Source organism: Panicum virgatum, chromosome 5N, assembly GCF_016808335.1.
Source record: "Panicum virgatum strain AP13 chromosome 5N, P.virgatum_v5, whole genome shotgun sequence".
Lineage (NCBI taxonomy): Eukaryota > Viridiplantae > Streptophyta > Magnoliopsida > Poales > Poaceae > Panicum > Panicum virgatum.
The window spans coordinates 24,901,041-24,923,563 of record NC_053149.1 but is presented as its reverse complement, the minus strand read 5'-3'; the positions used below and the strand labels follow the sequence as shown (position 1 = coordinate 24,923,563).

Below are 22,523 nucleotides of genomic sequence, written 5' to 3'. Positions count from 1 at the left end.
CACTAAGCTCAAAGGTGGCTTAAAGATGTTTTCTGGTGTGTATGGGGTTACCCAATAGTCCAGCTACCTCAAAAGACTCGGGGTAAAGCCCTTATATAGCTCAACTACTCAGAGGAGCCATTGCTAGCCGTTATGCCAAAAATGCACATAGTGTTGGTTCAACTGGCCAAGTCGGTCGGTTTAACCGGTTACTCACAATCTGTTACTAGCAGTTGGACTTCTAACAGCCGCCTGCTGCTGACGTGGATGCACCGATGCAATGAACGGACGCACTGTCAGTTCAAACATTGTTGAAGACTTTGCTCCTGGCCGCTTGACATGCTCTTTGGACAATACCAACATAGATGCACCGACACCTCTTTATTTGTACCATTGGTTTAAGCAGTGGTTGAAGGGCTTCTGCAGCACCCCTAACAGGCTCTCTGGACAATGGCATCACCATTGCACCAACGCTTGTAACCAACACATCGGTTGAACCGGTGTGTCTTGGATTTCTTCACTTGAATCAGTGTTGCACGGAGTATTGCACCAATGCTCTCAATTTTCACCCTGTCAGTTAAACCGGCCATACTATTGTTTCTTGTGACTATCCGGCGTTGCACCGGTCAATACACCAATGCGTGCACCTTTCATGCCGTCGGTTTAACCGACTCTGTAGATCCTGCTGAACAATTCTGCATTTCTTTGAGTTCTTTCTTCACTTCTTGTTTTGCTAGGGTTTTGTACTTCATCCTTAGAACCTAATAATATTCACTTGACGCAAACAATTCTACATTTCTTTGAGTTCTTTCTTCACTTCTTGTTTTGCTAGGGTTTTGTACTTCATCCTTAGAACCTAATAACATTCACTTGACACACTTGTTAGTCCCATGATTATGTTGTCATACAATCACCAAAGTTATGAACTATTGCTTAATGAGACCATGTTTCTTACAACAAGAGAACAAATCAACTGGCATTTACGATGAAATCCTTTTTAACTGAAGTAGCTGCATGTCACATGTCGCGCTAGTAACTGAATGAAGTTACGCCCCTTTTAGTGTACTGGATTTCAACCTCGGTCACATGTCACGCCAGTACCTTTTTTTTCCAACGCTCAAGAGTTTAACATTCTATAAAAGCACGGAACTCTATTTTGAAAGTTTGACCTAAATCAACACTGAATTTTGGATCCATTAGGCTGACCTTGTTTTCGTTCAACATCACAGGAAGTGAAGTACAAGAATGGGCAAGATATATCATGAAACAGCTTGAGCCCTGTAAACATTCACTAGCTAGAAAAAATATAGAAATTGTACTTACGATCCTCAGGATTCTCAGAACGGTTTCACCAATCTTTTCGGATTTAACTTCAACTACCTTAAGTTGCCTCAATGAATATCAATAGTTAATTTCGGGATTCAGACCTGAAGATCACATCAAACCCATTTGACTACTGCAATCAAAGAAAAGTGCACATGGCAAGGAAGTGCTAGCTTGCATTGTCTCTTCAAAGATATCCAATACAGTGGAAGTTTGAGAACTCTCCTTTTATGACTAAATGGAGAGGCCTCTCCATTTAGACTTTACCATTCACTATTACGAAGCCTGGAGATGCCTCCAAGATGTACGCACCAAAAACTACCCCAGAGCTTAACATACTTCATGTCTTCTCTGACGAGAAGATATTATTCAATACGGTTGGTTAATTGCTTGATCGGACCACACAGCATGCATCATGATTATGATTAAAGCGATGACGAGAATATCAAAGAAAAATAGTAGAGAAATCAAACATATTTCGAAACAAATCAGAAGTAACCATAACCATATAATAAACAGCATGAATAATTCCACATTTCCACTGTATATCCCAACCTAAGCTATCCAGATTCAAAAAAATGTACAAGTGGAAACACTGCCGTGAGGCTAGCAGCAGTCAGTCAGCATCGACCAATCAAGCCAAGTATTGGTACGAGTTGGCATCATCTACATCGCGCTCCTGGTATTCTCTCGTGATAAGGTCCTCAATCCTTCTCTTGATCATTTTGATGTCAGGCTGCAGCAGAGAGAAACAACCCAGTGTCAATACATCATAGTATTTTCTCAGAAAAGAAAGTCAAGAGATAAGCATGAACGATTGTACAAACAAAACAAACAGATCACACAAATGTGATAGAAACAGAATAGTGTAAGTACCTTGAACATGCGGCTGAGCTGTTCCACACACGCCGCAACGAGATTCTGATGGGTCATGATCTTGCGGCTCTTCATGATACGCACCAGAGATGCGTCAATTGCAAACCTCCTGTCCTTGTTGACATCATCAATGACCTTTTTCTTCTCGTCGGATGGAGGAAGTTGCACCTGCAAAATACATTTATTGTCAGGTCTCCAGAAGAAGCAACAGATCCAGAGCAAAGAAAGCATTGCAGTTTGAAACTATAAATAGCACCTTTATCCTCCGCATCTTATCAGTAAACTTGCGGTTGAACTCAAAGATGTCATTTGGGGAGATCGTTCTGCTACATGGCTCTTTGTTGAGAATCTTGTACTTCCCACATGAGAGAGAATGGAGCACACGTGCCGTATCATCTTCGGAAAGATTTAGTTGCGTTGCGATCTCAGAGAAACTTAGTTTCTCAGCTTCGTTGAATAGCAACAGTAGTGCCCCCTGGCAATGTGGAGATTGGCAAAATGGAGTTAAGGCGCACGCAAAACTGTGGACTTGTTCTGTTATTTGAAATGCACCTGATAAGTTGTAAGAATGAGCTCAATGGGTTTCACATCGAACTTCCCAACGATGTTGCAATTTCCCAAGGAAAAAATCCAGTTAATCTTTCTGTGCTTCTTGAATGATTGATAAAACTCCTTGAACGCCTCTACGCATTTAACCTGGAAATACAGTTGAGCTCAAGTAATTGAACAAAAAGAGCCCAGCAGTAGAAATGATCAAGGAACTGATTGGCATACCATCTCTGAAGGAAGATTTATATCACTTCTTTTGTATGTTGGCCAAAATCCTGTGGTCAAAACCTGAACACTCAGATCTACCGAAGGATGCAACTCTGGGTTCGTGCTGATGTACTCATCATATTTTGTTTGATTTTCTTTTGCAACACAAATATCAGTTAGCATGCCCTCCATTTTTGAAGTAAACTGCCCTCCAAAATGCTGCTTTAGCTTGGAAAGCAAGCTTCTCTCTTGTTCATCATTGCCACTCTTATCGAAGAGCAATCTCCTCCCTAGCTTCTTCCTGTGCAGTAAATTAAAAAATGTAAGATGTATCAAGCTTCAACTATATGTAATATCCTGCAAATAATTTAACATCAAAGACAATAAAAACCACAAACCTATGAAACTCAATAAATAGATCCTTATCACTGATGTATGTCAGAAGCTTCACAACCTGGCAATAAGTTTAGAAGGATGAGAAAATGAGCATATAAACTCTAGTGTTCAAATAGTTTTGCAGTAAACATGCCTTATCAAGGTTCTCTTCAATTGCTTCATCACTAAGTCTTTCGATTCCGCCTTTTCTAAGAATACTATCGCAATAAGATGCGAACAATTCGGCACTGGTGCAGCCAGCAACATTTTTACTACAAACAACTTCAAAGGCCTCCTTAAGTGCCTGGGAACAATTAGTGTTAGCAGGAGAGGCAGACATTGTATGATAATAGATATATTTGAGCCAGCTAACCTTGTGAAATAGTGTATGGCTCTGGAAACAATTGAGGACGTGTGCCATGTATTTGTCATGGAGATCTATGATTTTCCGCACATAGTCCTGTAATAAGCAGTGAAATTTTAGAAACAAAAAAAAGGGACAATCTGCCAGCACATAGAGGTATGTAAAATGCTTACCAGCTCCAGCGCACTCACTACATCCTTTTTCTCGTTCTGCACATATGGAAAATAAAAGATTTATGAGAGTGTGATTATAAAAGTTATGACAACAATCAGTATACAAATGAAAAGTAACAGGATTAAATCAACTTCAATTGGAAAAAATGACTACAATACAAGTTGACACAAATATTTATTAACTGGGAAAGAAATAATGATCCTACTAACAGTAAGTTTAAACAAACTTCGTTCATCACATAATGAAATTTCACAGAAGGAAACAGAATTTACTATTATGTCTATGAAAAATTTATGAAAGGCTTTGGATTCTTGGCATCATGAAATCCATGTGAAATGGTTTCATCTGAACAATGCATAGATAATTCAAGAAAAGGAGTTATGGTAGAAAACACATCACCCAGAACATTTTAAATATGGTACAAAAATCACCCAGAAAATTTTCAACTTGTGAATTGTAGTTACAATGCTAAGTGAATAGAAAAGACAGCAGGCAATGACTGAAAACACAAGACGAATCACCTTCTTGCTGGTGGCAGCATCTACAGCTTGTTTCAACAATGACATGCCTACTTCGTTGACATGCTGCAGAGAAGTGAACTTATTAAAAAAATGGAGCTTGATCAAAAGTGCAATGCAATACAGCAGTGTGAGTAATACAATACCTCCTGGAATGTTTTAGATACTGGAGGCAGACCATCTATAATCCTAGAGAACAGCCTAAACATCCTTGACAGATCTTCAACCTGCAGTGACAAATATATACTGAAAGTTTTCAGTAAACTTGCCGTCCATGAGTTCTTGGCATGTATAGACATGAGTTTCCATCTAACAAACCTTTTCATCACAAAGTAAAACTTTGCAGCCAGAATTCTCTTTCTTCAGGATTCGGTCGATGTGCTTAGCTAGCAATTCTTCTTGTGCAGCCTGGAAGCAATGTTAGAAAGATGTACTAATTTCAGAGTCAGAGAAATTTACTGCACTTGTTTATCTGGTTAGAAGAACCATTCAATGTAATCATCAAAGTGAGACCAATAACTAACAGCCTGACACAAACCTCCATTAGCGTCGGTTCAGTAGATGAATGTAAATAATGTGCAACTCGTTCCTTCTCTTTTTGTAAGCACTCCTCAGCCTATGGAACAGAGAGTCAGAAGATGTCCTTGCACCATGGAATGGAATTTTCGAGAGCCCCTTATGAGTTACCTTAAGCATGTACTCAGGGCAAGTATCCTCCACGATCCAGGTTTGGGCCTTCTTAGAATAATAATCTACTGTACCCTGACGAAATGCATCTTGAAAGTCCTCGCTGTAAAGCTTTGACCCGGAATCGGGCCTGGGTCGATCATGATCTGCTGTTAGATCCTGGCCAAGTTCAATATAGGTATCAAGAACATTCTTGACAAGAGTACGGTCTATAATCTGGCCATCCCTTTCCTATCTGTCAAACCGAGAAATTCCACAAGAATAAAAATGATTGCAATGCCATCTCTGTGAAATACAGAAAAAATTAGGAGCATATAAAGTACAAGGCTAACCATGGCAATCACAATCGATGTCACTGTTGCTTTGAGCTCGCCGTAGACCTGTTACCAAAAGCATGAAAACCAAGATATTGACAACTCAAGCAAGAAATTGATAAGCTTCTTCAGATGCAGTACACATGTAAAAACTCAACCATATGCCGGACGAACAGATTACCAGAGTTTCGAAGGACCTCCAGCCAACTGCTTTGAGCTTCAGAAGTGACCTCCGTGAAATGTAGTAACGGTCAAGGTAGTTGAAGAACCTGCTTAGCCACTTGACCATTACCTTATGGTTTTTCCACCTGAGCACCAGTTCCCTAAGCAGGAACTCGCCGTGCTTCTCCCTCAGGGAGGGCAACACCTATACGCGCACAAAATAAACTTCAGCATACGACACGGTCAATGATCTTGAACCGTCGATCCCGAAAACCCAGGACCATGCACGATGGATCTGATTCTGAACTTCCACCACTAAATCAGAATTTTTGTTCCAATTCGTAAGCTTTTCAGGATTTGACACATATATCACACTGACATGTGGGGTCCATTTGAGTCATTGACGACACGTGGATCAGGATATCAAATCCTGAATGGCTAACGAATTGAAACCCAAATTCTAAAATTTCTTGGAAGACCCTTCATTCAATCTAAACTCGAGCAGTTACAGCATAATGAACCAACCAACCAACCATGCACATTTTATGTATATAACAAATTGACAAGAGATGCAATCTGAAAGCACGTACGGCGAGAAATCAACAGCTTCCCAACGAGTAAAACTGATCGACCGAAGAGAAGAGGGAGGAACTAGCTAGTAATTAATCACGGACCGGTGTTTGTGATGTATTCGTCCAAGACCATCTTGTACCTCTCGTAGAGCTCCTGCGAGTAGTCGTGCGGCGCCTTCTGCGTGCACATGTCGTATATCGTCCTGCCGGCCACAACGACGAGGCAGTCAATCAGCAGGTCGCATGCATGGACGCCGGCCGACAAGATCGGAAGGGATGATCATATTGAAAGAACCCTAAAAAAACTAAACAACCAGGCCGGACCAACAGGAGAGATCTCGTACGTGTAGAGCTTAATGTACTCCTCGGGCTTGAAGGCGACGCCGGGCTCGTCGGCGAGGATGCGCTTTAGCTTGTTGATGCCGGCGACCATTTGTTTCAACCCCACCTCGAGGAGGACCGGCTCGCGGATTTGCGTCATGATGCCGCCCCCGCCGGATTGCCTTCGCCTGAGGAGGAAGCCAAGGAAGGGGAGCAGGCGATGGGAGGAAGAAGAAGTCGAGAGGCGACGTGTGCGTCGACGCGAGCCGAGGGGTTTAGGGCTCTGGCGTTGGCGATCGAGATGGGAATTAAATAGGAGGGAGGGAGGCGAAGGTTTATTTGGGCCGGGACCTCTCCATGGGTACGGTTGGGTCTCCGCAAAGTTGGATCTCTAAAGAGGTAGGAGGTAAATGCATGCGGGAATATTAAAGCAACACCGGTAACCCATCTTGTTCCGATGGTAACTTTATTAAATATTTGTTTTACTACCACAATATGTTATTATTTTATCTCTATCTCTACCCATTTCTAAAGCAAATAATGTTTTCCCGTCCAAACACAGCAGCAGAAAAGTTGCGGTTAACCGGATAGAAACCATGAAAACCGATGCTCAAGGTTTAGGACCGAAGGAAAACCACTGTAAAACTGGTGCAAACAAAAAACACGACCATCAAAGGAGTCAACTGCCACTTCCCGCAGATGCATGCTCATAGCTCTATTATTCCCACCATTTAGAAGCCTTTTTCTCCATTTATATGTAAGCCCTTTCTCCATTTAGAAGCTCATATCTCTACATCTTACCTCCATTTTTTTTCTATTCTTGCATTTGCACAATTATAACGGAGAGTGCTATCGTTTAGTATAGTATGCTTTCATAAATGTTTATTTTTAAATAATGTATTGGTCATATTTTGATAACTTGTATGTTTTCTTTAGATGACCATCACGAAGAGAAGAAAGGTATATCTCAATCTGTTAATCATCGTGTAAAATCAAACGACTATAATTATTTATCTTTTATTGTCCATATAATATCATAAAAAGGTTATGCATGAATAATATATTACGTGAAGCTGAAAGCATTATAGTGTGAAAATACATATAAGTTCTATAGCAATGTACAGTTAAATTTGCTAGTCACAAATACATTATAGTGTCACCTTAGTCCGCCTTAGTCCGCCTTAGCCAACCTAGACGATAAGACAGTGGGGCTCGCCTTACCTCTCTTTGGGTATAATATGATTAGAGAATGCATTAGCATTAATCTTTGCTATTAGAAACTTATTGCGTCCAGGCTAGACGTATTGGTTCATTGTTACTAGCGCTAGGATCTCACGAGCACTGTATAACCCTGTATGGCTGTATCAGGTACATTTCTATATGTCATTTGCGCACCGCTGAACGGACAGCCAGACTATCCACGATAGCAAAAAAAGATTTAGTCCGTCTGATCTACATCTTACGGTGGCTATTGTCCCTGCTAGTTCACCTACTGTTGTAAAGAAAAAAATCTCGAAACCTCCAGCAGTCCTGACGCTCCACCCGTCGAAGGAAAGGCGGCGGCCACCATGGCGATGCCGGCGGCGACGGACAGGCAGCTCCTGCGGCTCGACAGCTAGGAGGCTCGTGGCCGCGACGGCCCTCGCCTTCAACCATAACCGGCCCAGCACACCAGGAGGCGACCGCACCTGTAGCCGACACACCTCTCTCTTGTTTTCCCACAGATCTGGCCAGCGCTGGCAGCGGTGCTTCGCAGGCCCGCGCACGCCGGCGCACGCCGGTAGCGGCGGCGGAGCACCGGCTCGCGCACGTAGCTGGGGCTGCAGTGCGCCGGCCCTCGCGCACCTTAGATGGCCGCGACTCCCCATCTCCTCACCTACCGTTGCGCCGGCCTCCATCGCCGACTTCCACGTGACTGACTTCACCCTTGCCCCACCCACGCCCCGGCCGCCGCCGCCGCGTGGTCCACCTCCTGCGCCTCTCCTCCGGCAATCCGCTCAAGTCAGATCTCCGTTGCTGGCGACCTTCCTCCCCCCCCCCCCCCCCTCCCCCCCTCCACTGCGACGACGCCCTCCTCACCGCAAGAAGGGCGTCGTCCGCACTTCTGTGCCGACAAGCCCGCGGCGGGCACCGCCCTGCACACGCTCCCCTCATTGCTAACCGCTATGCTCCTCAATTAGGAGGTCAAACTGATCAATGGATTATTTGCTCCTCCTCTCTTCCTGCTAGGGTGAGTTGATTGCGCATATTTAGTGTTCTCCTTCTTGCTAGGTGCTAATTCCTTTTCCGTTGCCGCTCCAATTCAATGCTGCGGCGTGGTTATTAGCCTTTTACGGAAGGAATCTTAAGGCTGCACTACTATATAGGTAATCCCTGGACATTTGTTTCATATTCCCTTTGTCTAACTTCACAGATAGTTCACCTGTGTACTACTATGTAATTGCTGTCGAATTTCAAAATTTGGTATTTGAAGTGCAGGATTTAGTTGTTAATTTGCTCCCTTTCAGTTTCTTTTGACTACCTTGCAGATCTTGACCTACCTTTGCATTAGCAGCTATTATTATCGAAAAATTATGTCTAGAGAGATGGCATCTCAGTAACACTGCATATTTACTTCCTCCTGAAATAGGTTCTTGCTATTCATGTGTTGCCCGTGTTAAGCAAGGTTCACATTTAATGCTATTTTGAGATGATCTGATAGTTCTGTATGTTTAGAATTGATTGGTACTCAAAATATTCGTGACATCTGAATATCTGAATATTTATCTTATAGCCAAAAGTATGAACATTAAACATGCTGCCTCACGTATGCACCTCCAATAGGGTTGGACTGTGGGTACCATGTCCTTTGATGTTGGAGATAAATTTATTATGATGAAAGAGAACATAGGCATCTAAGCAAGCAGGTTTCCTACCTGCGCCATTGGATTCTTATTACTGATACACTGTTGTTGAATATTCCAAGCTCCTAAAGAATTGAAATGAAACTTTAAAATGAAAAAAATGTATTTATATGTCCAAAAATAATATGTTGCTATGTTCCAAGCTGTTGTTGAATATTCCAAGCTCCTAAACAATCTGTTGCTATGTCCATCTTATATCCATTATGTAATATACTCACATATGCATGACATGTTCCCACTTTATCTTAATGGATCTTTTTCCTGTATCTTATGCTCAACTTAAGCTAAAAGGATTCACAACCTCAATCAAAGTCTGGTTAACCTTCCATTACCAATGCAAGTGGGATTGAGTGGAGAGTTACTTTGTAGGGTCATTTTTCTATACAAATTTTGTTCTAGGCAAAATGATTGACCTTTTTAAGTCAGGGAACATGATATGGACCTTGACTGGTGAGGTTCCACCTGAAATATCACTGAATGAAGACCACTTTTTAGCAATCCTATTGAAATTTAAATATCTGATTGTTCCTGTTGACGAAATTGTATTTTCAGTTTAGCTCCAAGCAATTGCTCTGAATGTTGACCAATTTGTGAAAATTGCATAACAGGGAAAATGTTCTTTTGACAAATGCATCTACATGTTGTCGATTGCTGTTCTACCACAGACTCTAACTGGCTGAAGCAAAATTTGTCAATTGCTGTTCTACCACATACTCTAATTGGCTAAAACAAAATTTCATATACGAAACAGAAGCCCCAGTTTAGACTTACACGGCAGTTTCTTATGATCATATCCGAAGTAGTTACAAAAGTTTAAAATAGTAGTTTCTAAATGCAGTCTGATTATTTTCCATTTTGGTGCAGGTTTTCAGCATATTTTCCTTTGATATGGACTATTGGAATATAACCGACCAAATGGAATATGGTGAAGTTGGTGCACTTTATCCTTCTCATCGCAGATGATAAAGTACATAAGTTTCCCCCTCTCATCTTTTCATTACTTTGGAAGCAGTTACAGATTATTATTTTGTTATATGCTATTTAATTTAGTGTAGAACAGAGTCAACTTCGAACAATTTTAAACTATTTATGAATCTTTTTTTAAAGAATGATGCCAGTAATCAAAGCAATGCTACGTAGAAACCAACAACCAACAATTTCTGTAAACTATGAGTTTTGTTTTCTTATTGTCACATCTTATTCTCACTTGGTATGTGCAGCTTAAGTTGCAACGTGACTTATCATATCGACAACACTGGTTGTGGTTTATGACATGAAGTAAGCAAGAGCATCACTTATTGTAATTGAGAAGATACAAAAATTAGACTACATCCATTTTTATCTCTTCTTCATTATAAAAGTGCAATTTCAACCTAGAATACCTTTTTTTGTCGTATTTGCAACAAGGCAAGCTAATTTATGATTGATTCCTCTTTTTACTATAAATTCGGATAGCTATTCTTAGCAGATATCATGTGTAAATATTAATACAACTGCAAGTGATAGAACTCCTAACCAGTAACTCTTATGTTTCGTTGTAATATTGGGTTACATTTGTACTCCTTAATGCTTGTACTACATCCTCTAATTGGATCCTCAATACTTAGGCTGCAACTGTTGCCTGGGCTGTTTTGCACAAACTGAGGCCTGTTACGAGCTTATCTGGTTACAAATCTCAGTGCAGTCATATTTCAGACTACAGAAATTATTAGGCATTCATTTGCTCCCTTTAGTTTTTTTTTTGTCATTGATTCGCTTCTCCCAGATTTATCTTACATATTTAAGGAGCTGCTAATAATGGATGATTATTTACTATCCATGATTTTCCATAAATTGTTTCACGTCTCATGTGTGGAGATATGACTTTATAAAGCTAATAATACTATCATTATATTACTAAAATAACTGCAAAGGCCCTACCCAACAAATGGCATTCAGGAAGAAAATAGCCCATCTTCTACATATTTACTTATAGAGGAGGTTATTAGCCACCTTGCTTTCACCAACAACAATATAGACTATTATACTTTGGTTGTCTGTACCAAGCCTGCGAGGATCTTTTAGTTTAGGAGCCAAAAACTCCTTTATACTGCAATTGCTAATGCCCTATGCTTTATATTGCACTTCAATGGTTTATAAGGCTTGGAATGCTTGCAAGCAACTTTTCGATTCAAATGCTGCCAGAAAATTTCTACGCAGCATAGTATACTTCTTAATTTTAGATCAAGGAGCAATGTGCTTCCACTATTTGATGCCAGAAAACAGAAGCAGAATCATGTCACATCCTAGAATATTAACAGAATTAACTCTACCACAAATAAGTACCAAGATTATTCTGGTTCCTATTTCATAAATATCAGCTGAATTGATACTGAAATTTCCTGTAGGAGATCTTATCCAGCTCTTGCTGTGTGAAAGCAACAAGAGGATCCAAAAGATTTTTGGCTCAATTTGTCAATGACCAATAGAATGTTTAAGTGTAGTGACTCTGTAACTATATGCCACTGAGCAATAAAATATTTATAAAGAACTATTTTATAACAATGTGTTTCTGCTAATAGATTCGTATGGTAAAAAACAAATAGATGTTAGCTTCCATACTATTGCCTGCATGTATGTATTTTAATAGTTAATCTTCTATTTTCAAAGAAAAAAATACTGCATATTTACCAGTCTATTATAAACAAATATTTCTTGAATTTAGTTATTTTTTGGGGAAAAACAAGGGCGCGCAAAGTACTCGTATAAATCAGAAAACAACGAGGGCCAGTGTGGTCACGTCGACCACAAACTACTTGTGATGTCTTGTGTTGTGCTTGTGTGCAGGCCCTGTATTTGTGACAAACTCCCTTTCAACAGTAACCTTAGATACGATGGGACCCAGGAGGACATAATCCTCCCTTATATTATATTATTTACTATACATTCCAGTCGAGGTGGTGCAGATAAATCGATTTAATGATCTTTATTGTTACTTCCCTAAATTTGTTTCCGCAAACTGGTTTACATTTTGCCCATGTCCTTTCTTCCACAAATTTATTTAAACAATGAAAGCTTAATGTGCGAATTACATGCACAAACAGCTCCTGGCTTGTTCTCTACTCGTATGGTAAGGATTAAGGAAATTTGATATACAAGAAAAGCCATACTTGTGACCATTACAACCGGCATCTCCGGCAACTGTACAAGACACGATTCACAACAAATACAAGATTGGCATCTTACTGCACTCCGAGCAGAACGGTGTGCTGCCATCGCATGACAATCTAAACATTTATCTAACCGATTGAAATAAAATAATGCTATACATATTGGGGAGAAAATACAACAAATAGTACAAGATCAAATAGATGGCGCTACAGCTTACATCACGGCCGCATGCCTGGCACTGGCCAACCACTGGCCCATCTGTCAATCTTCATCGCTGTCCTCTCCGTTTAAGGCATGCCAAGCACTAGCCCAGCTGGATGTACAACAGAGTAGCATTGCCAATAATTGTGGCAACACCACACAACAAAAGAAATCAGTCTCAGGCAAACACCGCAGGACCAGACAGTGGATTCATCAAGCCAGGTATCTATACACATTTGGGTTATCTTTGTCCCTCTCCAAGTAATCCCTTGTAATAAGATCCTCAATCCGCTTCTTTATTGCCTTGAAGTCCGGCTACAGATAAAAGAATGGCACTTTTTATCATGTTAAGTCATTATAAGAAAATTGAATAAACAAGTGACTTCATTCATGAATACTCCTTGAAACATATATACAAAATTGTATTGAACAAAACAGAAAGTTGGTGCGGCTGGCCAGCCAGAGGTAGTAAGCCATGCAGAGAGCTACACAAAATGGTGCTTAAGAGGATCTATGCTATGTAATGGAAGACAACACAGGTAAACAGACCTAATATCTCAACTCTAACAAACTACGTTTGTGACAAGTCTTTCAGTAAACAACAAAATTCACAACATGGGCTAATTGATTGCATGAGGACTTAAAAGGGCCAGTAAAGTTTTTCACTGCTAACATCTTTAAATACTGTGTTGAACAAATGCTTCGTACCTTGAACATGCGACCAAGCTGTTCCACGCATTCCATTACAAGTTGTTGATGACCCAAAACTTTCCTGCTCTTCATAATGCGCACAATGGATGCATCAATTGCATACCTACGATCCTTGTCAACATCTTCAACTACTTTCTTCTTCTCATCAACTGGAGGAAGAGGTACCTAAAAATGGCATGAAAGAACAATACAGTAAAAACAACAGAACAGGAAGGTAAATGGCCAATCGAGAAGAAATAAGAAGATACCTTTATTCTCCGCATCTTGTCAGTAAATTTTGAATTATACTCAAAGACATCATTTGGTGAAATAGATTTATTACTAGGTTCTTTGTTAAGAATCTTGTACTTTGCACAAGAAAGAGAATGGAGAAGGCGAACAACATCATCATCTGAGAGGTTTAGCTGTGTCACAATCTCAGAATAGCTAAGCCTGTCAGCTCCATTAAATAGCAGCAGCAATGCAGCCTACCAACATAAAATGAAGGCATCATATCAGAAAGCATGTAACACATGGAGCAAATGTCTATCGAAATGCAGTTAGAATACCTGATAAGTTGTAACAATGAGCTCAATAGTTTTGGCCTCAAACTTAGCACTGATATTACAGGTTCCCAGGGAATATATCCAGGTAAGCTTCCTGTGCTTTGTTCTTGTTTGGTAAAACTCTTTGAAAACCTCGACGCATTTAACCTGAAAAATTGAGAATCCAAATAATTATCCTGAGCAGAGCAAGTTATCGGATATAAATAGTCAAGAAAGTAAGGCAAGCCATGTGTAACTTAAACATGAAGAGGGAAAAAAACTTGCCATTTCAGAAGGTAGATTAATATCAAAAGATTTGTAGCTTGGCCAGAATCCTGTTGTCAGAACAGTAACAGCTAAGTCTATTCCAGGATTCAGCTCCGGATGGCTGCTTATGAACTCTTCAAATTTCGTTTGATGGTCTCTTGCAACAGTCAAATCGGTAACCATGCCCTCCATTTTTGAAGTGAATTGCCCTCCGCATTGCTGTTTTAGTTTGGTCAGGATGCTTCTTTCATGCTCATCATTAGCACTCTTGTCAAAAAGTAATCTCCTCGCAAGCTTCTTTCTGCAAATTAGCAACAGAAGACAATGAATGCATAATCCAATTTATCCCAGAGCTTAAAGACAATAAAAGTTAGCCTACAAAAATTACCTGTAAAATTCAGCAAACAAGTCCTTATCGCTGATGTATGCAAGCAGCCTGACCACCTGGTAAGCGTACGATTGAAGGATTAGGTTCCTAGATCTTGATATTTCAAAAGGGTGATAGCAGTACAAACACATCAAATTGATGGTCATACCTTCTCAAGGGTATCTTCAATTGCTTCATCACTAAGCTTTTCACTGCCACCTTTCTTTAAAATATTGTCACAAAATGTGGCTAGCAATTCAGCACTTGAACTACCAGAAACACCTTTGTTGCAGAAAACCTCAAAAGCCTCTTTAAGGGCCTGTACAAACACAAGAAAAAATAGGAGCAAACATTTCAATGTCACGGTCAAAAGAATGTAGCAAGCTGCAAGTCTCAGGTAGGTATATCAAGCTACAAACCTTATGAAAGAGTGTGTGGCCCTGGAAACACTCTGTAACATATGCTACATACTTGTCATGCAGCTCAATGATTTTCCGGACAAAGATCTAAAATCAAGAAAAGATCAGTGGGTAATAGAAGCCACTAGAAAATTGAATGCCAGAAACAATATCCTATCAAGACACCAACCTGTTCTTGCAAACCAACCATGTCCTTCTTCTCTGGCTGTAACACAATGGATAATCTTAAATAAACTCAAGATGGAGAGAAATCAAAGGACGCAGAGAACTAAACATAAATAATCATGTTGAAAGATGGTGCAAAAGCACACCAATGTGAACGAATAAACTACAAACATCTGTCAAAATTTAAAAAAAAAGTAACAGACTCTAAAAGTAAAAGAAGCATATAACAAATAAGGCATAAAACAACAAAAGAAAAAAGAAGGCATTTGGCTAATAACTAATGTGTTGTTCAATAATAACAATAAAATGGTGATCTCATGCAAGCATGATTTATACATTATTCTACATCCAAATCATCATCACATAATCAGGTTTCTTAAAACTTGCAGCTCTTTGAAGCTCTCTCCGCACGTCCCGCAACACGTTGCGCCCTGCGCTTTTGCATGAGTTGCAAGAACACTGCAACCAATGGGACGATGGTGTGCACTGAGCAAGCGCTGCAACCAATGGGGACTGGGCACCTAAAAAAACAATAGCATGGTTCACTCGGGGCTCGGATGGCGTGTGCCCGCTGATGTGCGTGGGTCCTGTCCTTGCCCGCGTGCCAAGCTGCGCGCAGTCATCCAGACTTGCAGCACGCACAGTGCTTCGTCTACACTTCCTGTGCCGGGTCATCCAGCGAACATGTGGTCCCAGCTTAGCGTGAAGGTGGAGGGTTCGCTGTGAGAAAAGAGCGCAACAGCCTTCCCTCTTGAGCCTAAACATCTGTTTTGCTCCAACAGTGGTCCAAACCAGCACCCAATCTTTTCGCAGATGAGTCTCCTTTGTAATACTGCAGAGAGACTCACAAGCATTATGCAGCGGAACTACTTCGCTCTTTTCGTGCGCCCAATCGAGATGGTGTTCGTGGCCAAATTTTCACAAGCCCGTCACACTCCCAGTCAACCAAAACTCTACACCCTGGAGGACCTGAATGATGTTGATTGAGCTGGTTGTCCGGACACTCACAATCACAAATCCACCTCGGGCTATGCTGTGTTCCTCGGTGATAACCTTATCTCCTAGTCCTCCAAGAGTCAGAACATCGTCTCTAGATCAAGTGCTGAAGCCGAGTATCGTGCAGTGGCTAATGGTGTTGCTGAGGCCTTTTGGCTGTGCCAGCTCTTGCAGGAGCTTCATGCCCCTCTTCGCCGTGCCACAATGGTATACAGCGACAACATCAGTTCAGTCTACATGTCCTCCAACCCTGTTCAGCATCAATGCACCAAACACATCAAGATTGACCTCCACTTCGTTCAAGAGCGAGTTGTTGTTGGTGACCTTACGTGTCCTGCATGTGCCAAATTCGTCTCAATATGCAAACATCTTCACCAAAGGCCTTCCTTCTTCAGTGTTCACGGAGTTCAGGTCCAGTCTGAACGTGCACAATGGCTGACGATAAGACTGCGGGGGTGTGTTAGCAAGGCCATTAGTGGCCTGGCCCTTTGGGCTTAGGCGCCCAGCCTGGCGGCTAGGGTTGCCTCTTGGGTTTTATGGTAGTTGATTCAGGATAGGCAAGGATTTCCGTTGATTAGGTGTATTCTATAAACCCTAGACGATCCTTGCCTATATATATTGTACCCCTGTGTACTCTTGTTAATCAATCTACTCATTTTGCCGAGCCGCATTTGCTTTCACAGCTTTAGCCCAGAGAGAACAAGCTCGTGGTCAGGCTGCTCGTGGTGATTTGAAGTATTCATAATATCCATCTAGATTTACTTCATTACTAGAGCAAGAAAAAACTTGGTATAAGAGTTGCACATTTGTATTTTCCCAAAATATCTGTATGGCACAATAAATTCATAATGAATTCCAGGTATTCTCCCAATTCGCTAGCCACGGTGTCTGTACATGATTTCCTATGTCTATCTTTAAATTTTAGCACTGAAATAAGATGTGCTATATCTATATCATTTCATTTGCCTATTTTAATTTAGATTGTACAGTCACATAACTGTTTGGTCCTGTCTCTTTTGAAATACACATTTGTTTATATTGTTAAAATTGTGATAGGGCGCACGAAACGCACTAAATCTTCTAGTAAGATAGCAACTACTGAAAACAACTATGGCAGATATGTCCTCTTGTGGCATAAAAAATGTTCAATCTACATTAACGCATATGCATCTAACTCTTACCAAGTGCTAGCAAAAGAATAGTATAGAAAATAAACTTAAGCGTGGCAGCAAAAAAAAACAGCATGATATTTTATATATGAGAGAGTATAGACATTCCAACATGAGTAAAGTACACACTCTAAAGGTTTAATGCACTGCATGGTGCATGCTACTAATATGCACAAAAATCAATTATTTAATGCATAAAAACAATGCTGCACCTTTTTATTGCTAGCAGCATCTTCTGCTTGCTTGACTAAAGCTGTGCCCTCGTTAGTAACATGCTGCAGTGAAGTACAGTTAGATTACAACATTAAACATATTTATGAAGAATGGTACATGTTTGAAGCAAAAAGTACCTGCTTAAATATCTGAGAAACAGGTTCTAGGCCACGAGTTATTCTGGAAAAGAGTCTATACATCCTAGACAGATCCTCAACCTGCAATATTATGTTAACATACGTCGTATAACACAAATATGCAATTAATGAAGACAGATCTCCCACTGAGGCATTGAACCTTGTCATCACAAAGTAGTGCATGACACCCAGAATGCTCCTTCTCCAAGAGTTGGCTTGCATACTGAGTTAGCAGTTCATGCTGCACTTTCTGCCAAAGTCAAAGCATGAAAATCATGTCATATAGGAGAAAGATATCATGACTTGTTCTCTATCAGGAATCCTATGGGCACTTCATATATATACGACAATAAAATATGGCTTTTCACTAACCTCCAATAACTTCTGCTCACTGCTAGAATGCAAATAATGGGCAACTCGCTCCTTTTCCCTTTTCAGGCATTCTTCAGCCTAACGAAGAAAATTTCCATCAGAAAGTGCTCACCCACAGATAGAAATGTTTGCAAAAGTCTCCTCAGATGAAGATACCTTTAACATATAATCCGGACAAGAATCCTCAAGGATCCAGGTTTGGGCCTTGATAGAGTAGTAATCGGCAGTATCTTTAAGCAGGAAATCTTCAAAATCATTTTCATAGCACTCCATACTACCCAAACCAATTTCAACAAATATATCCAGAACATTCTTCAACAGGGCCCTATCTATTTGTTCACCTTCACGTTCTCGGTCAATCTGTTGACGGAAGAAATTTCCATTACCAATCATACATGACCAAATAAGTTCACAGTCGATGCAAGGTGAAGACTCACCAAAGATATGACTGCACTTTTTACTTTTCCTTTGATCTCTTGATATACCTGTTACCAGAAGTGAAAATGGTTAAAATACTGAATCATTGAAATGATACAGAGACCTAGTAGCTTGGTTTGATAAAATGAGCAAGATTATAATCCACATTAAAAAGTTGTGTTACCAAGTCTCTGAAACAACTAAGCCCAACTTCTCTAAGCGGCGGTAGTGATCTTCGGGAAATGAAGTACCGATCAAGATAATGGAAGAAGCGTGATAGCCACCGAACCATTACTTTATGGTTTGACCACCTTTTTACTAGCTCTCTCAACATAAATTCATCATGTTTCTCCCTTAAGGAAGGTAAGACCTGCATGAAATTGGACCCGCATTAACAATGACTGATTATTGATAGAGGACATGTGCAAATTTAGAAAGAAAAATTAATGGGGTTAAATAATACAGGTGATTAAATTTTAATAACAGAGGAATTTCCTCCAACCAGTGTTAAAAGAAAGGATGTTTGCATATCAAAGAAGTACATTTATCTCATACAAATGCAAAGTTTACTATTGACAAGTCGAACTGTTAGATCCAGACTCAAATGCTCTTCGTAGAGCCAACACTTCAGTACGGGCAATAAGTTATCTGAATTTGAGTGCTGGAAAGGCATCAAATGTAAGTATCCCTCAGCATGATAGCTAGACAAAAATACTAATTAAGGTGTACATTGTCATGCATTAAAACCTAATGGAAATTGCAGAAAGCAGGGATATCCAAAACTAGGTAGAATAAGGTATATCTCAGCATTGTATTTTGTAAATTGTAACACATTACTTCCAAAAGCAAGCATAATAAAAAACTTAATACAGGCCCACATATTAAATGTTTAGAATGTAACAAACACATACAATCAACAACAGTGGCAGTACCAGGAAAATATCTTTTATCGCAACCCGCTAAATGGACAAAACTCATATTTCATTCAAAGAATATATGACACCTTGGACTGAATATGGTCTCCGATAGGCAATAGGCAACTATGACCATAATTTTCATGGTATTGCTAGTAAAAAGGCATAAAAATATTACTATTGAACGTTCCACCCAAGTACTCAACAAATCTAGTAGTAGTGTAGTACTTAAATCTAATGCAGACCTAACAAACTTTGAAGCAATCACATCAATACTACATTCTTTGAGTTGTGAAAGTTGTGTTACGAGATATCAATGAAACAGCTTTTTAAAAAAAAGATATCAATGAAACCAAAGAAAAATAGCATTTCGTTTCAGTGAATTGTGATTACCACACCAAAGAACATATACAGCATATTCTTCGAGTCAAACCGCTAAACTCTCAAATGTGAAAACAGCCCCACGAAGACTAACGCTTAATCTTACCGCTGGTTTAGTACCAAAATTCAAGTTGGCGGGTTGAACACACACGAAACTTGCTGAGAAGGAAACTATTCACAGTTAACTCCTATGATTATGTTTTGTGCACACATAATGTTGAGGAAACACTTGAAAACTTGTTCTTCAAGTGCCCTTTTGGTGTTTGGTGTTTTGTTGGCATGAGGTGGGACTCGGAAGCCACTGTGCTGGAAAGGATTGAGTCATGCCGATCAAGAATGCAGTGGCCAATTTTCAAAGAGATTATGATGATCACAGACTGGACAATGTAGACCCATAGATATGAAATTGACTTTGATGGGCTGCAACGTTCTCTGGGGTGTTGGAACATGTCTTTTCGCGATGAAATGGAGCTGAATATTGTAAAGGCCAAGCCCACTAAGAAACCTCTTCTTAGAGATTGGGTTGCCGCTATTTTGTAATTCTGTTTTATCCTTTTGTACGGTCTTTTTGTCCTTTTCCTTTTGCTGACCAAGATCAGCATGTACATAACTTTTTTTATTTTATTATATAAACAAAAAATGGAATGAGTAGGAGATTCCTCTGTCCCCTCCTGTTTACCTAAAAAGATTATCAAAATTCATGTAAATATATATAAGAGGTGTATTGAAAAATGCATGAATGATTTCTGTATTAGCCATCAAAGTTGACAGTAAGTCTGTCTACTTATAAATTCTAACAAACATTAGATGTCTCTTAATGGTGAGGTTACGATGGTATAGGGCTACCACATTGAAATCAACCAACTAGTGAAGGTACATAATTCTCACAACCAAAGAAGCCTACAGAATTTCCTTTTTTTTTAAAAGAAGCCCACAGAACAAAGTTTCTCACCATACACAATGGCATTATTTTTGCAAGCAACAGTACCAAACTCTATATTTCTATTCTTGTATTACAGAGGGGTAGGATTCTAGCTCCAGGCATTGAGTGCCTCTGTATCGAGATAACCCCTCATTGTGTGATGTGCCTATTCATCCACTGCTTTGTTTGCAATACACAAAAAGAAGCATTTCCATGAATATCTTAGAACTGGTCCCTCCAACTCAACAACCACATTAAGCTGGCAGAATGGAGAGACGAATCGATCTAATTCACCCGGGAATCAATTCAAAGGGACTCTCACCATGGACGTGATGTACTCCTCAAATGACTCACGGTACTTCTCGTAGAGCTGCTGCGAGTAGTCGTGCGGCGGCTTCTGCGTGCACATGTTGTAAATCGTCCTACGACATCGGAACAGAGCCCCGATCAGGTCAGCGAGGCAGCAAATAAATCAAGCGAAATCTGAGTACGGAGGGGATCGAGAAGACAGAGGGGGGGAGAGGTCCAGCAGCATACACACGTGTAGAGCATCATGTAGTCCTCGGAGCTGAATTGGGGCTCGGGCTTGCCCTCGAGGATGTTCTTGAGCTTGGTGATGCCCTTCTGCATGAACTCCCACCCCTGCTCCAGATCGATCGTCTTCCGCTCGTGCGTCGCCATCGCGCTCCCCCCCTCCGCACCTGGCCCGGCGCAGGAAGGGGTTCCGCCGGAGAGGGAAGCCGGATCCGCGGCTGGGGACGGACGCCGGGAGAGGTAGGTAGAAAGGTAGCGAGCTGCTTCGCTGGCTTCGCAGCCTGGGCGGTGGCTTCCCACGCGACGCGAGGCGGAGGAGCGGGGGGCGAAGGGGGGAGGAAGGGAGAGGAGAGGGTAATGGGAAATTGCTGTTCTGATTTGTGCCGCTTTTATCTTTTCTTTTTAATTTTGCTATTATTATTGCAGAAATGAAGTGACCGGCGGTATTCGTGTGCAGGGAGTTTTTTTTTTCCGGTGATGCTAGCGCCCGCTGGACACAACGCCATATGTGATTCATGTTGCGCGCAACATACGATAAATATATGCTTAGAGAGAAAATTCCGCCACAAGTTCAATTCAGTGAAAAACTTTCCACGGCAACATATAAAAACTCACGCTAATATATGGATGTTTATGCAACGTTTCCGCTGAAAAGATTCTCGCCGCAACACATTCCAAGTAATTGCAACATCAAATTTGATCGATTGTCACATGAAAATAATGTAATCTCCACAAGCAAAGTTGCTTAGTGCGACATTGAAAAAAAAATACCAATATCCAAAATCAGTAGATGCAACATCAAAGTTCATAGAATTTAACAAGAGATTTTCTTTCAACATCAATAAGCACTTAATGCAACATAAAAATCATGTTGGGAACATCAGTTTCGGACCTTGACTGAAGAGCCGTGCCGATGAAGACAACCAAAGACTTGACCGGACCAGGGCACCTTCGGAGGGGAGCCGAAGGACAAGTGAAGGAAGGAGCTCGCCACCGCATGTTCTGAACAAGGGTGCTGCTGAAGAGTGAAGACCACCGAAGGCAGGCAAACGATGCGTCTTCTGAAGAGTAGGCGTAGGCGGGTGGCTGAGGTGTAAAGAGAATCTAGGGGTATAAATGTGTACTCCTTCCGTCCCAAAATAAACACAATTTTTTGATTTTTAGAAACTATGTTTGACCGCTTGTCTTATTCAAAATTTTTATATAAATTATAAGACAAATAAAATATTATTAAAATATCATTAGTGATGTAATAAGTCATAACAAAAGTGATAATATTTGTAAAAAAAAATTGAATAAGACGAGCGGTCAAACACAGTTTCTAAAAATCAGAGAATTGT

General features: G+C 40.6%; 1 protein-coding gene, 1 long non-coding RNA gene and 1 pseudogene across 5 annotated transcripts; 1 reads left to right on the top strand and 2 right to left on the bottom strand.

Moving 5' to 3' along the window:
• Nucleotides 1-1,783: 1,783 nt before the first annotated feature.
• LOC120674436 lies at nucleotides 1,784-6,581 on the bottom strand (annotated as a pseudogene).
• A 1,331-nt stretch (nucleotides 6,582-7,912) lies between these two features.
• LOC120674369 lies at nucleotides 7,913-10,938 on the top strand. 2 transcript variants are annotated; one of them, XR_005675069.1, is made up of 3 exons: nucleotides 7,915-8,787; nucleotides 10,189-10,291; nucleotides 10,545-10,938. It is a non-coding gene; the product is annotated as an uncharacterized LOC120674369 (long non-coding RNA). The 2 variants fall into 2 exon arrangements; XR_005675068.1 differs by having other exon boundaries at nucleotides 7,913-8,787; nucleotides 10,189-10,938.
• A 1,491-nt stretch (nucleotides 10,939-12,429) lies between these two features.
• Nucleotides 12,430-21,569, bottom strand: LOC120674367 (cullin-1-like). 3 transcript variants are annotated; one of them, XM_039955549.1, is made up of 19 exons: nucleotides 21,191-21,330; nucleotides 20,972-21,071; nucleotides 18,617-18,802; nucleotides 18,453-18,500; nucleotides 18,172-18,375; nucleotides 18,016-18,093; nucleotides 17,804-17,893; nucleotides 17,644-17,724; nucleotides 17,506-17,568; nucleotides 15,133-15,168; nucleotides 14,964-15,050; nucleotides 14,714-14,863; nucleotides 14,566-14,621; nucleotides 14,196-14,478; nucleotides 13,935-14,078; nucleotides 13,635-13,853; nucleotides 13,384-13,551; nucleotides 12,910-12,990; nucleotides 12,430-12,787 (listed from the first exon to the last, which is right to left on the bottom strand). In XM_039955549.1, exons 1-19 carry the CDS (start codon nucleotides 21,328-21,330, stop codon nucleotides 12,779-12,781), a joined length of 2,223 nt encoding a protein of 740 aa, XP_039811483.1. In that variant the 3' UTR covers nucleotides 12,430-12,778. The 3 variants fall into 3 exon arrangements, with proteins under 3 accessions (XP_039811483.1, XP_039811482.1, XP_039811484.1); XM_039955548.1 differs by having other exon boundaries at nucleotides 12,430-12,990; nucleotides 21,191-21,569; XM_039955550.1 differs by having other exon boundaries at nucleotides 12,430-12,990; nucleotides 21,187-21,343.
• Nucleotides 21,570-22,523: the final 954 nt, after the last annotated feature.

Bases quoted from the DNA above. Each gene is read 5' to 3' on its own strand.
- LOC120674367 (XM_039955548.1), bottom strand. From the start codon at position 21,330: ATGGCGACGCACGAGCGGAAGACGATCGATCTGGAGCAGGGGTGGGAG. The intron at 21,072-21,190 runs GTGTGTATGCTG...CCGATGTCGTAG, and splicing joins GACTACATGATGCTCTACAC to GACGATTTACAACATGTGCA. The intron at 14,622-14,713 runs GTATGACCATCA...TACGCTTACCAG, and splicing joins TTGAAGATACCCTTGAGAAG to GTGGTCAGGCTGCTTGCATA.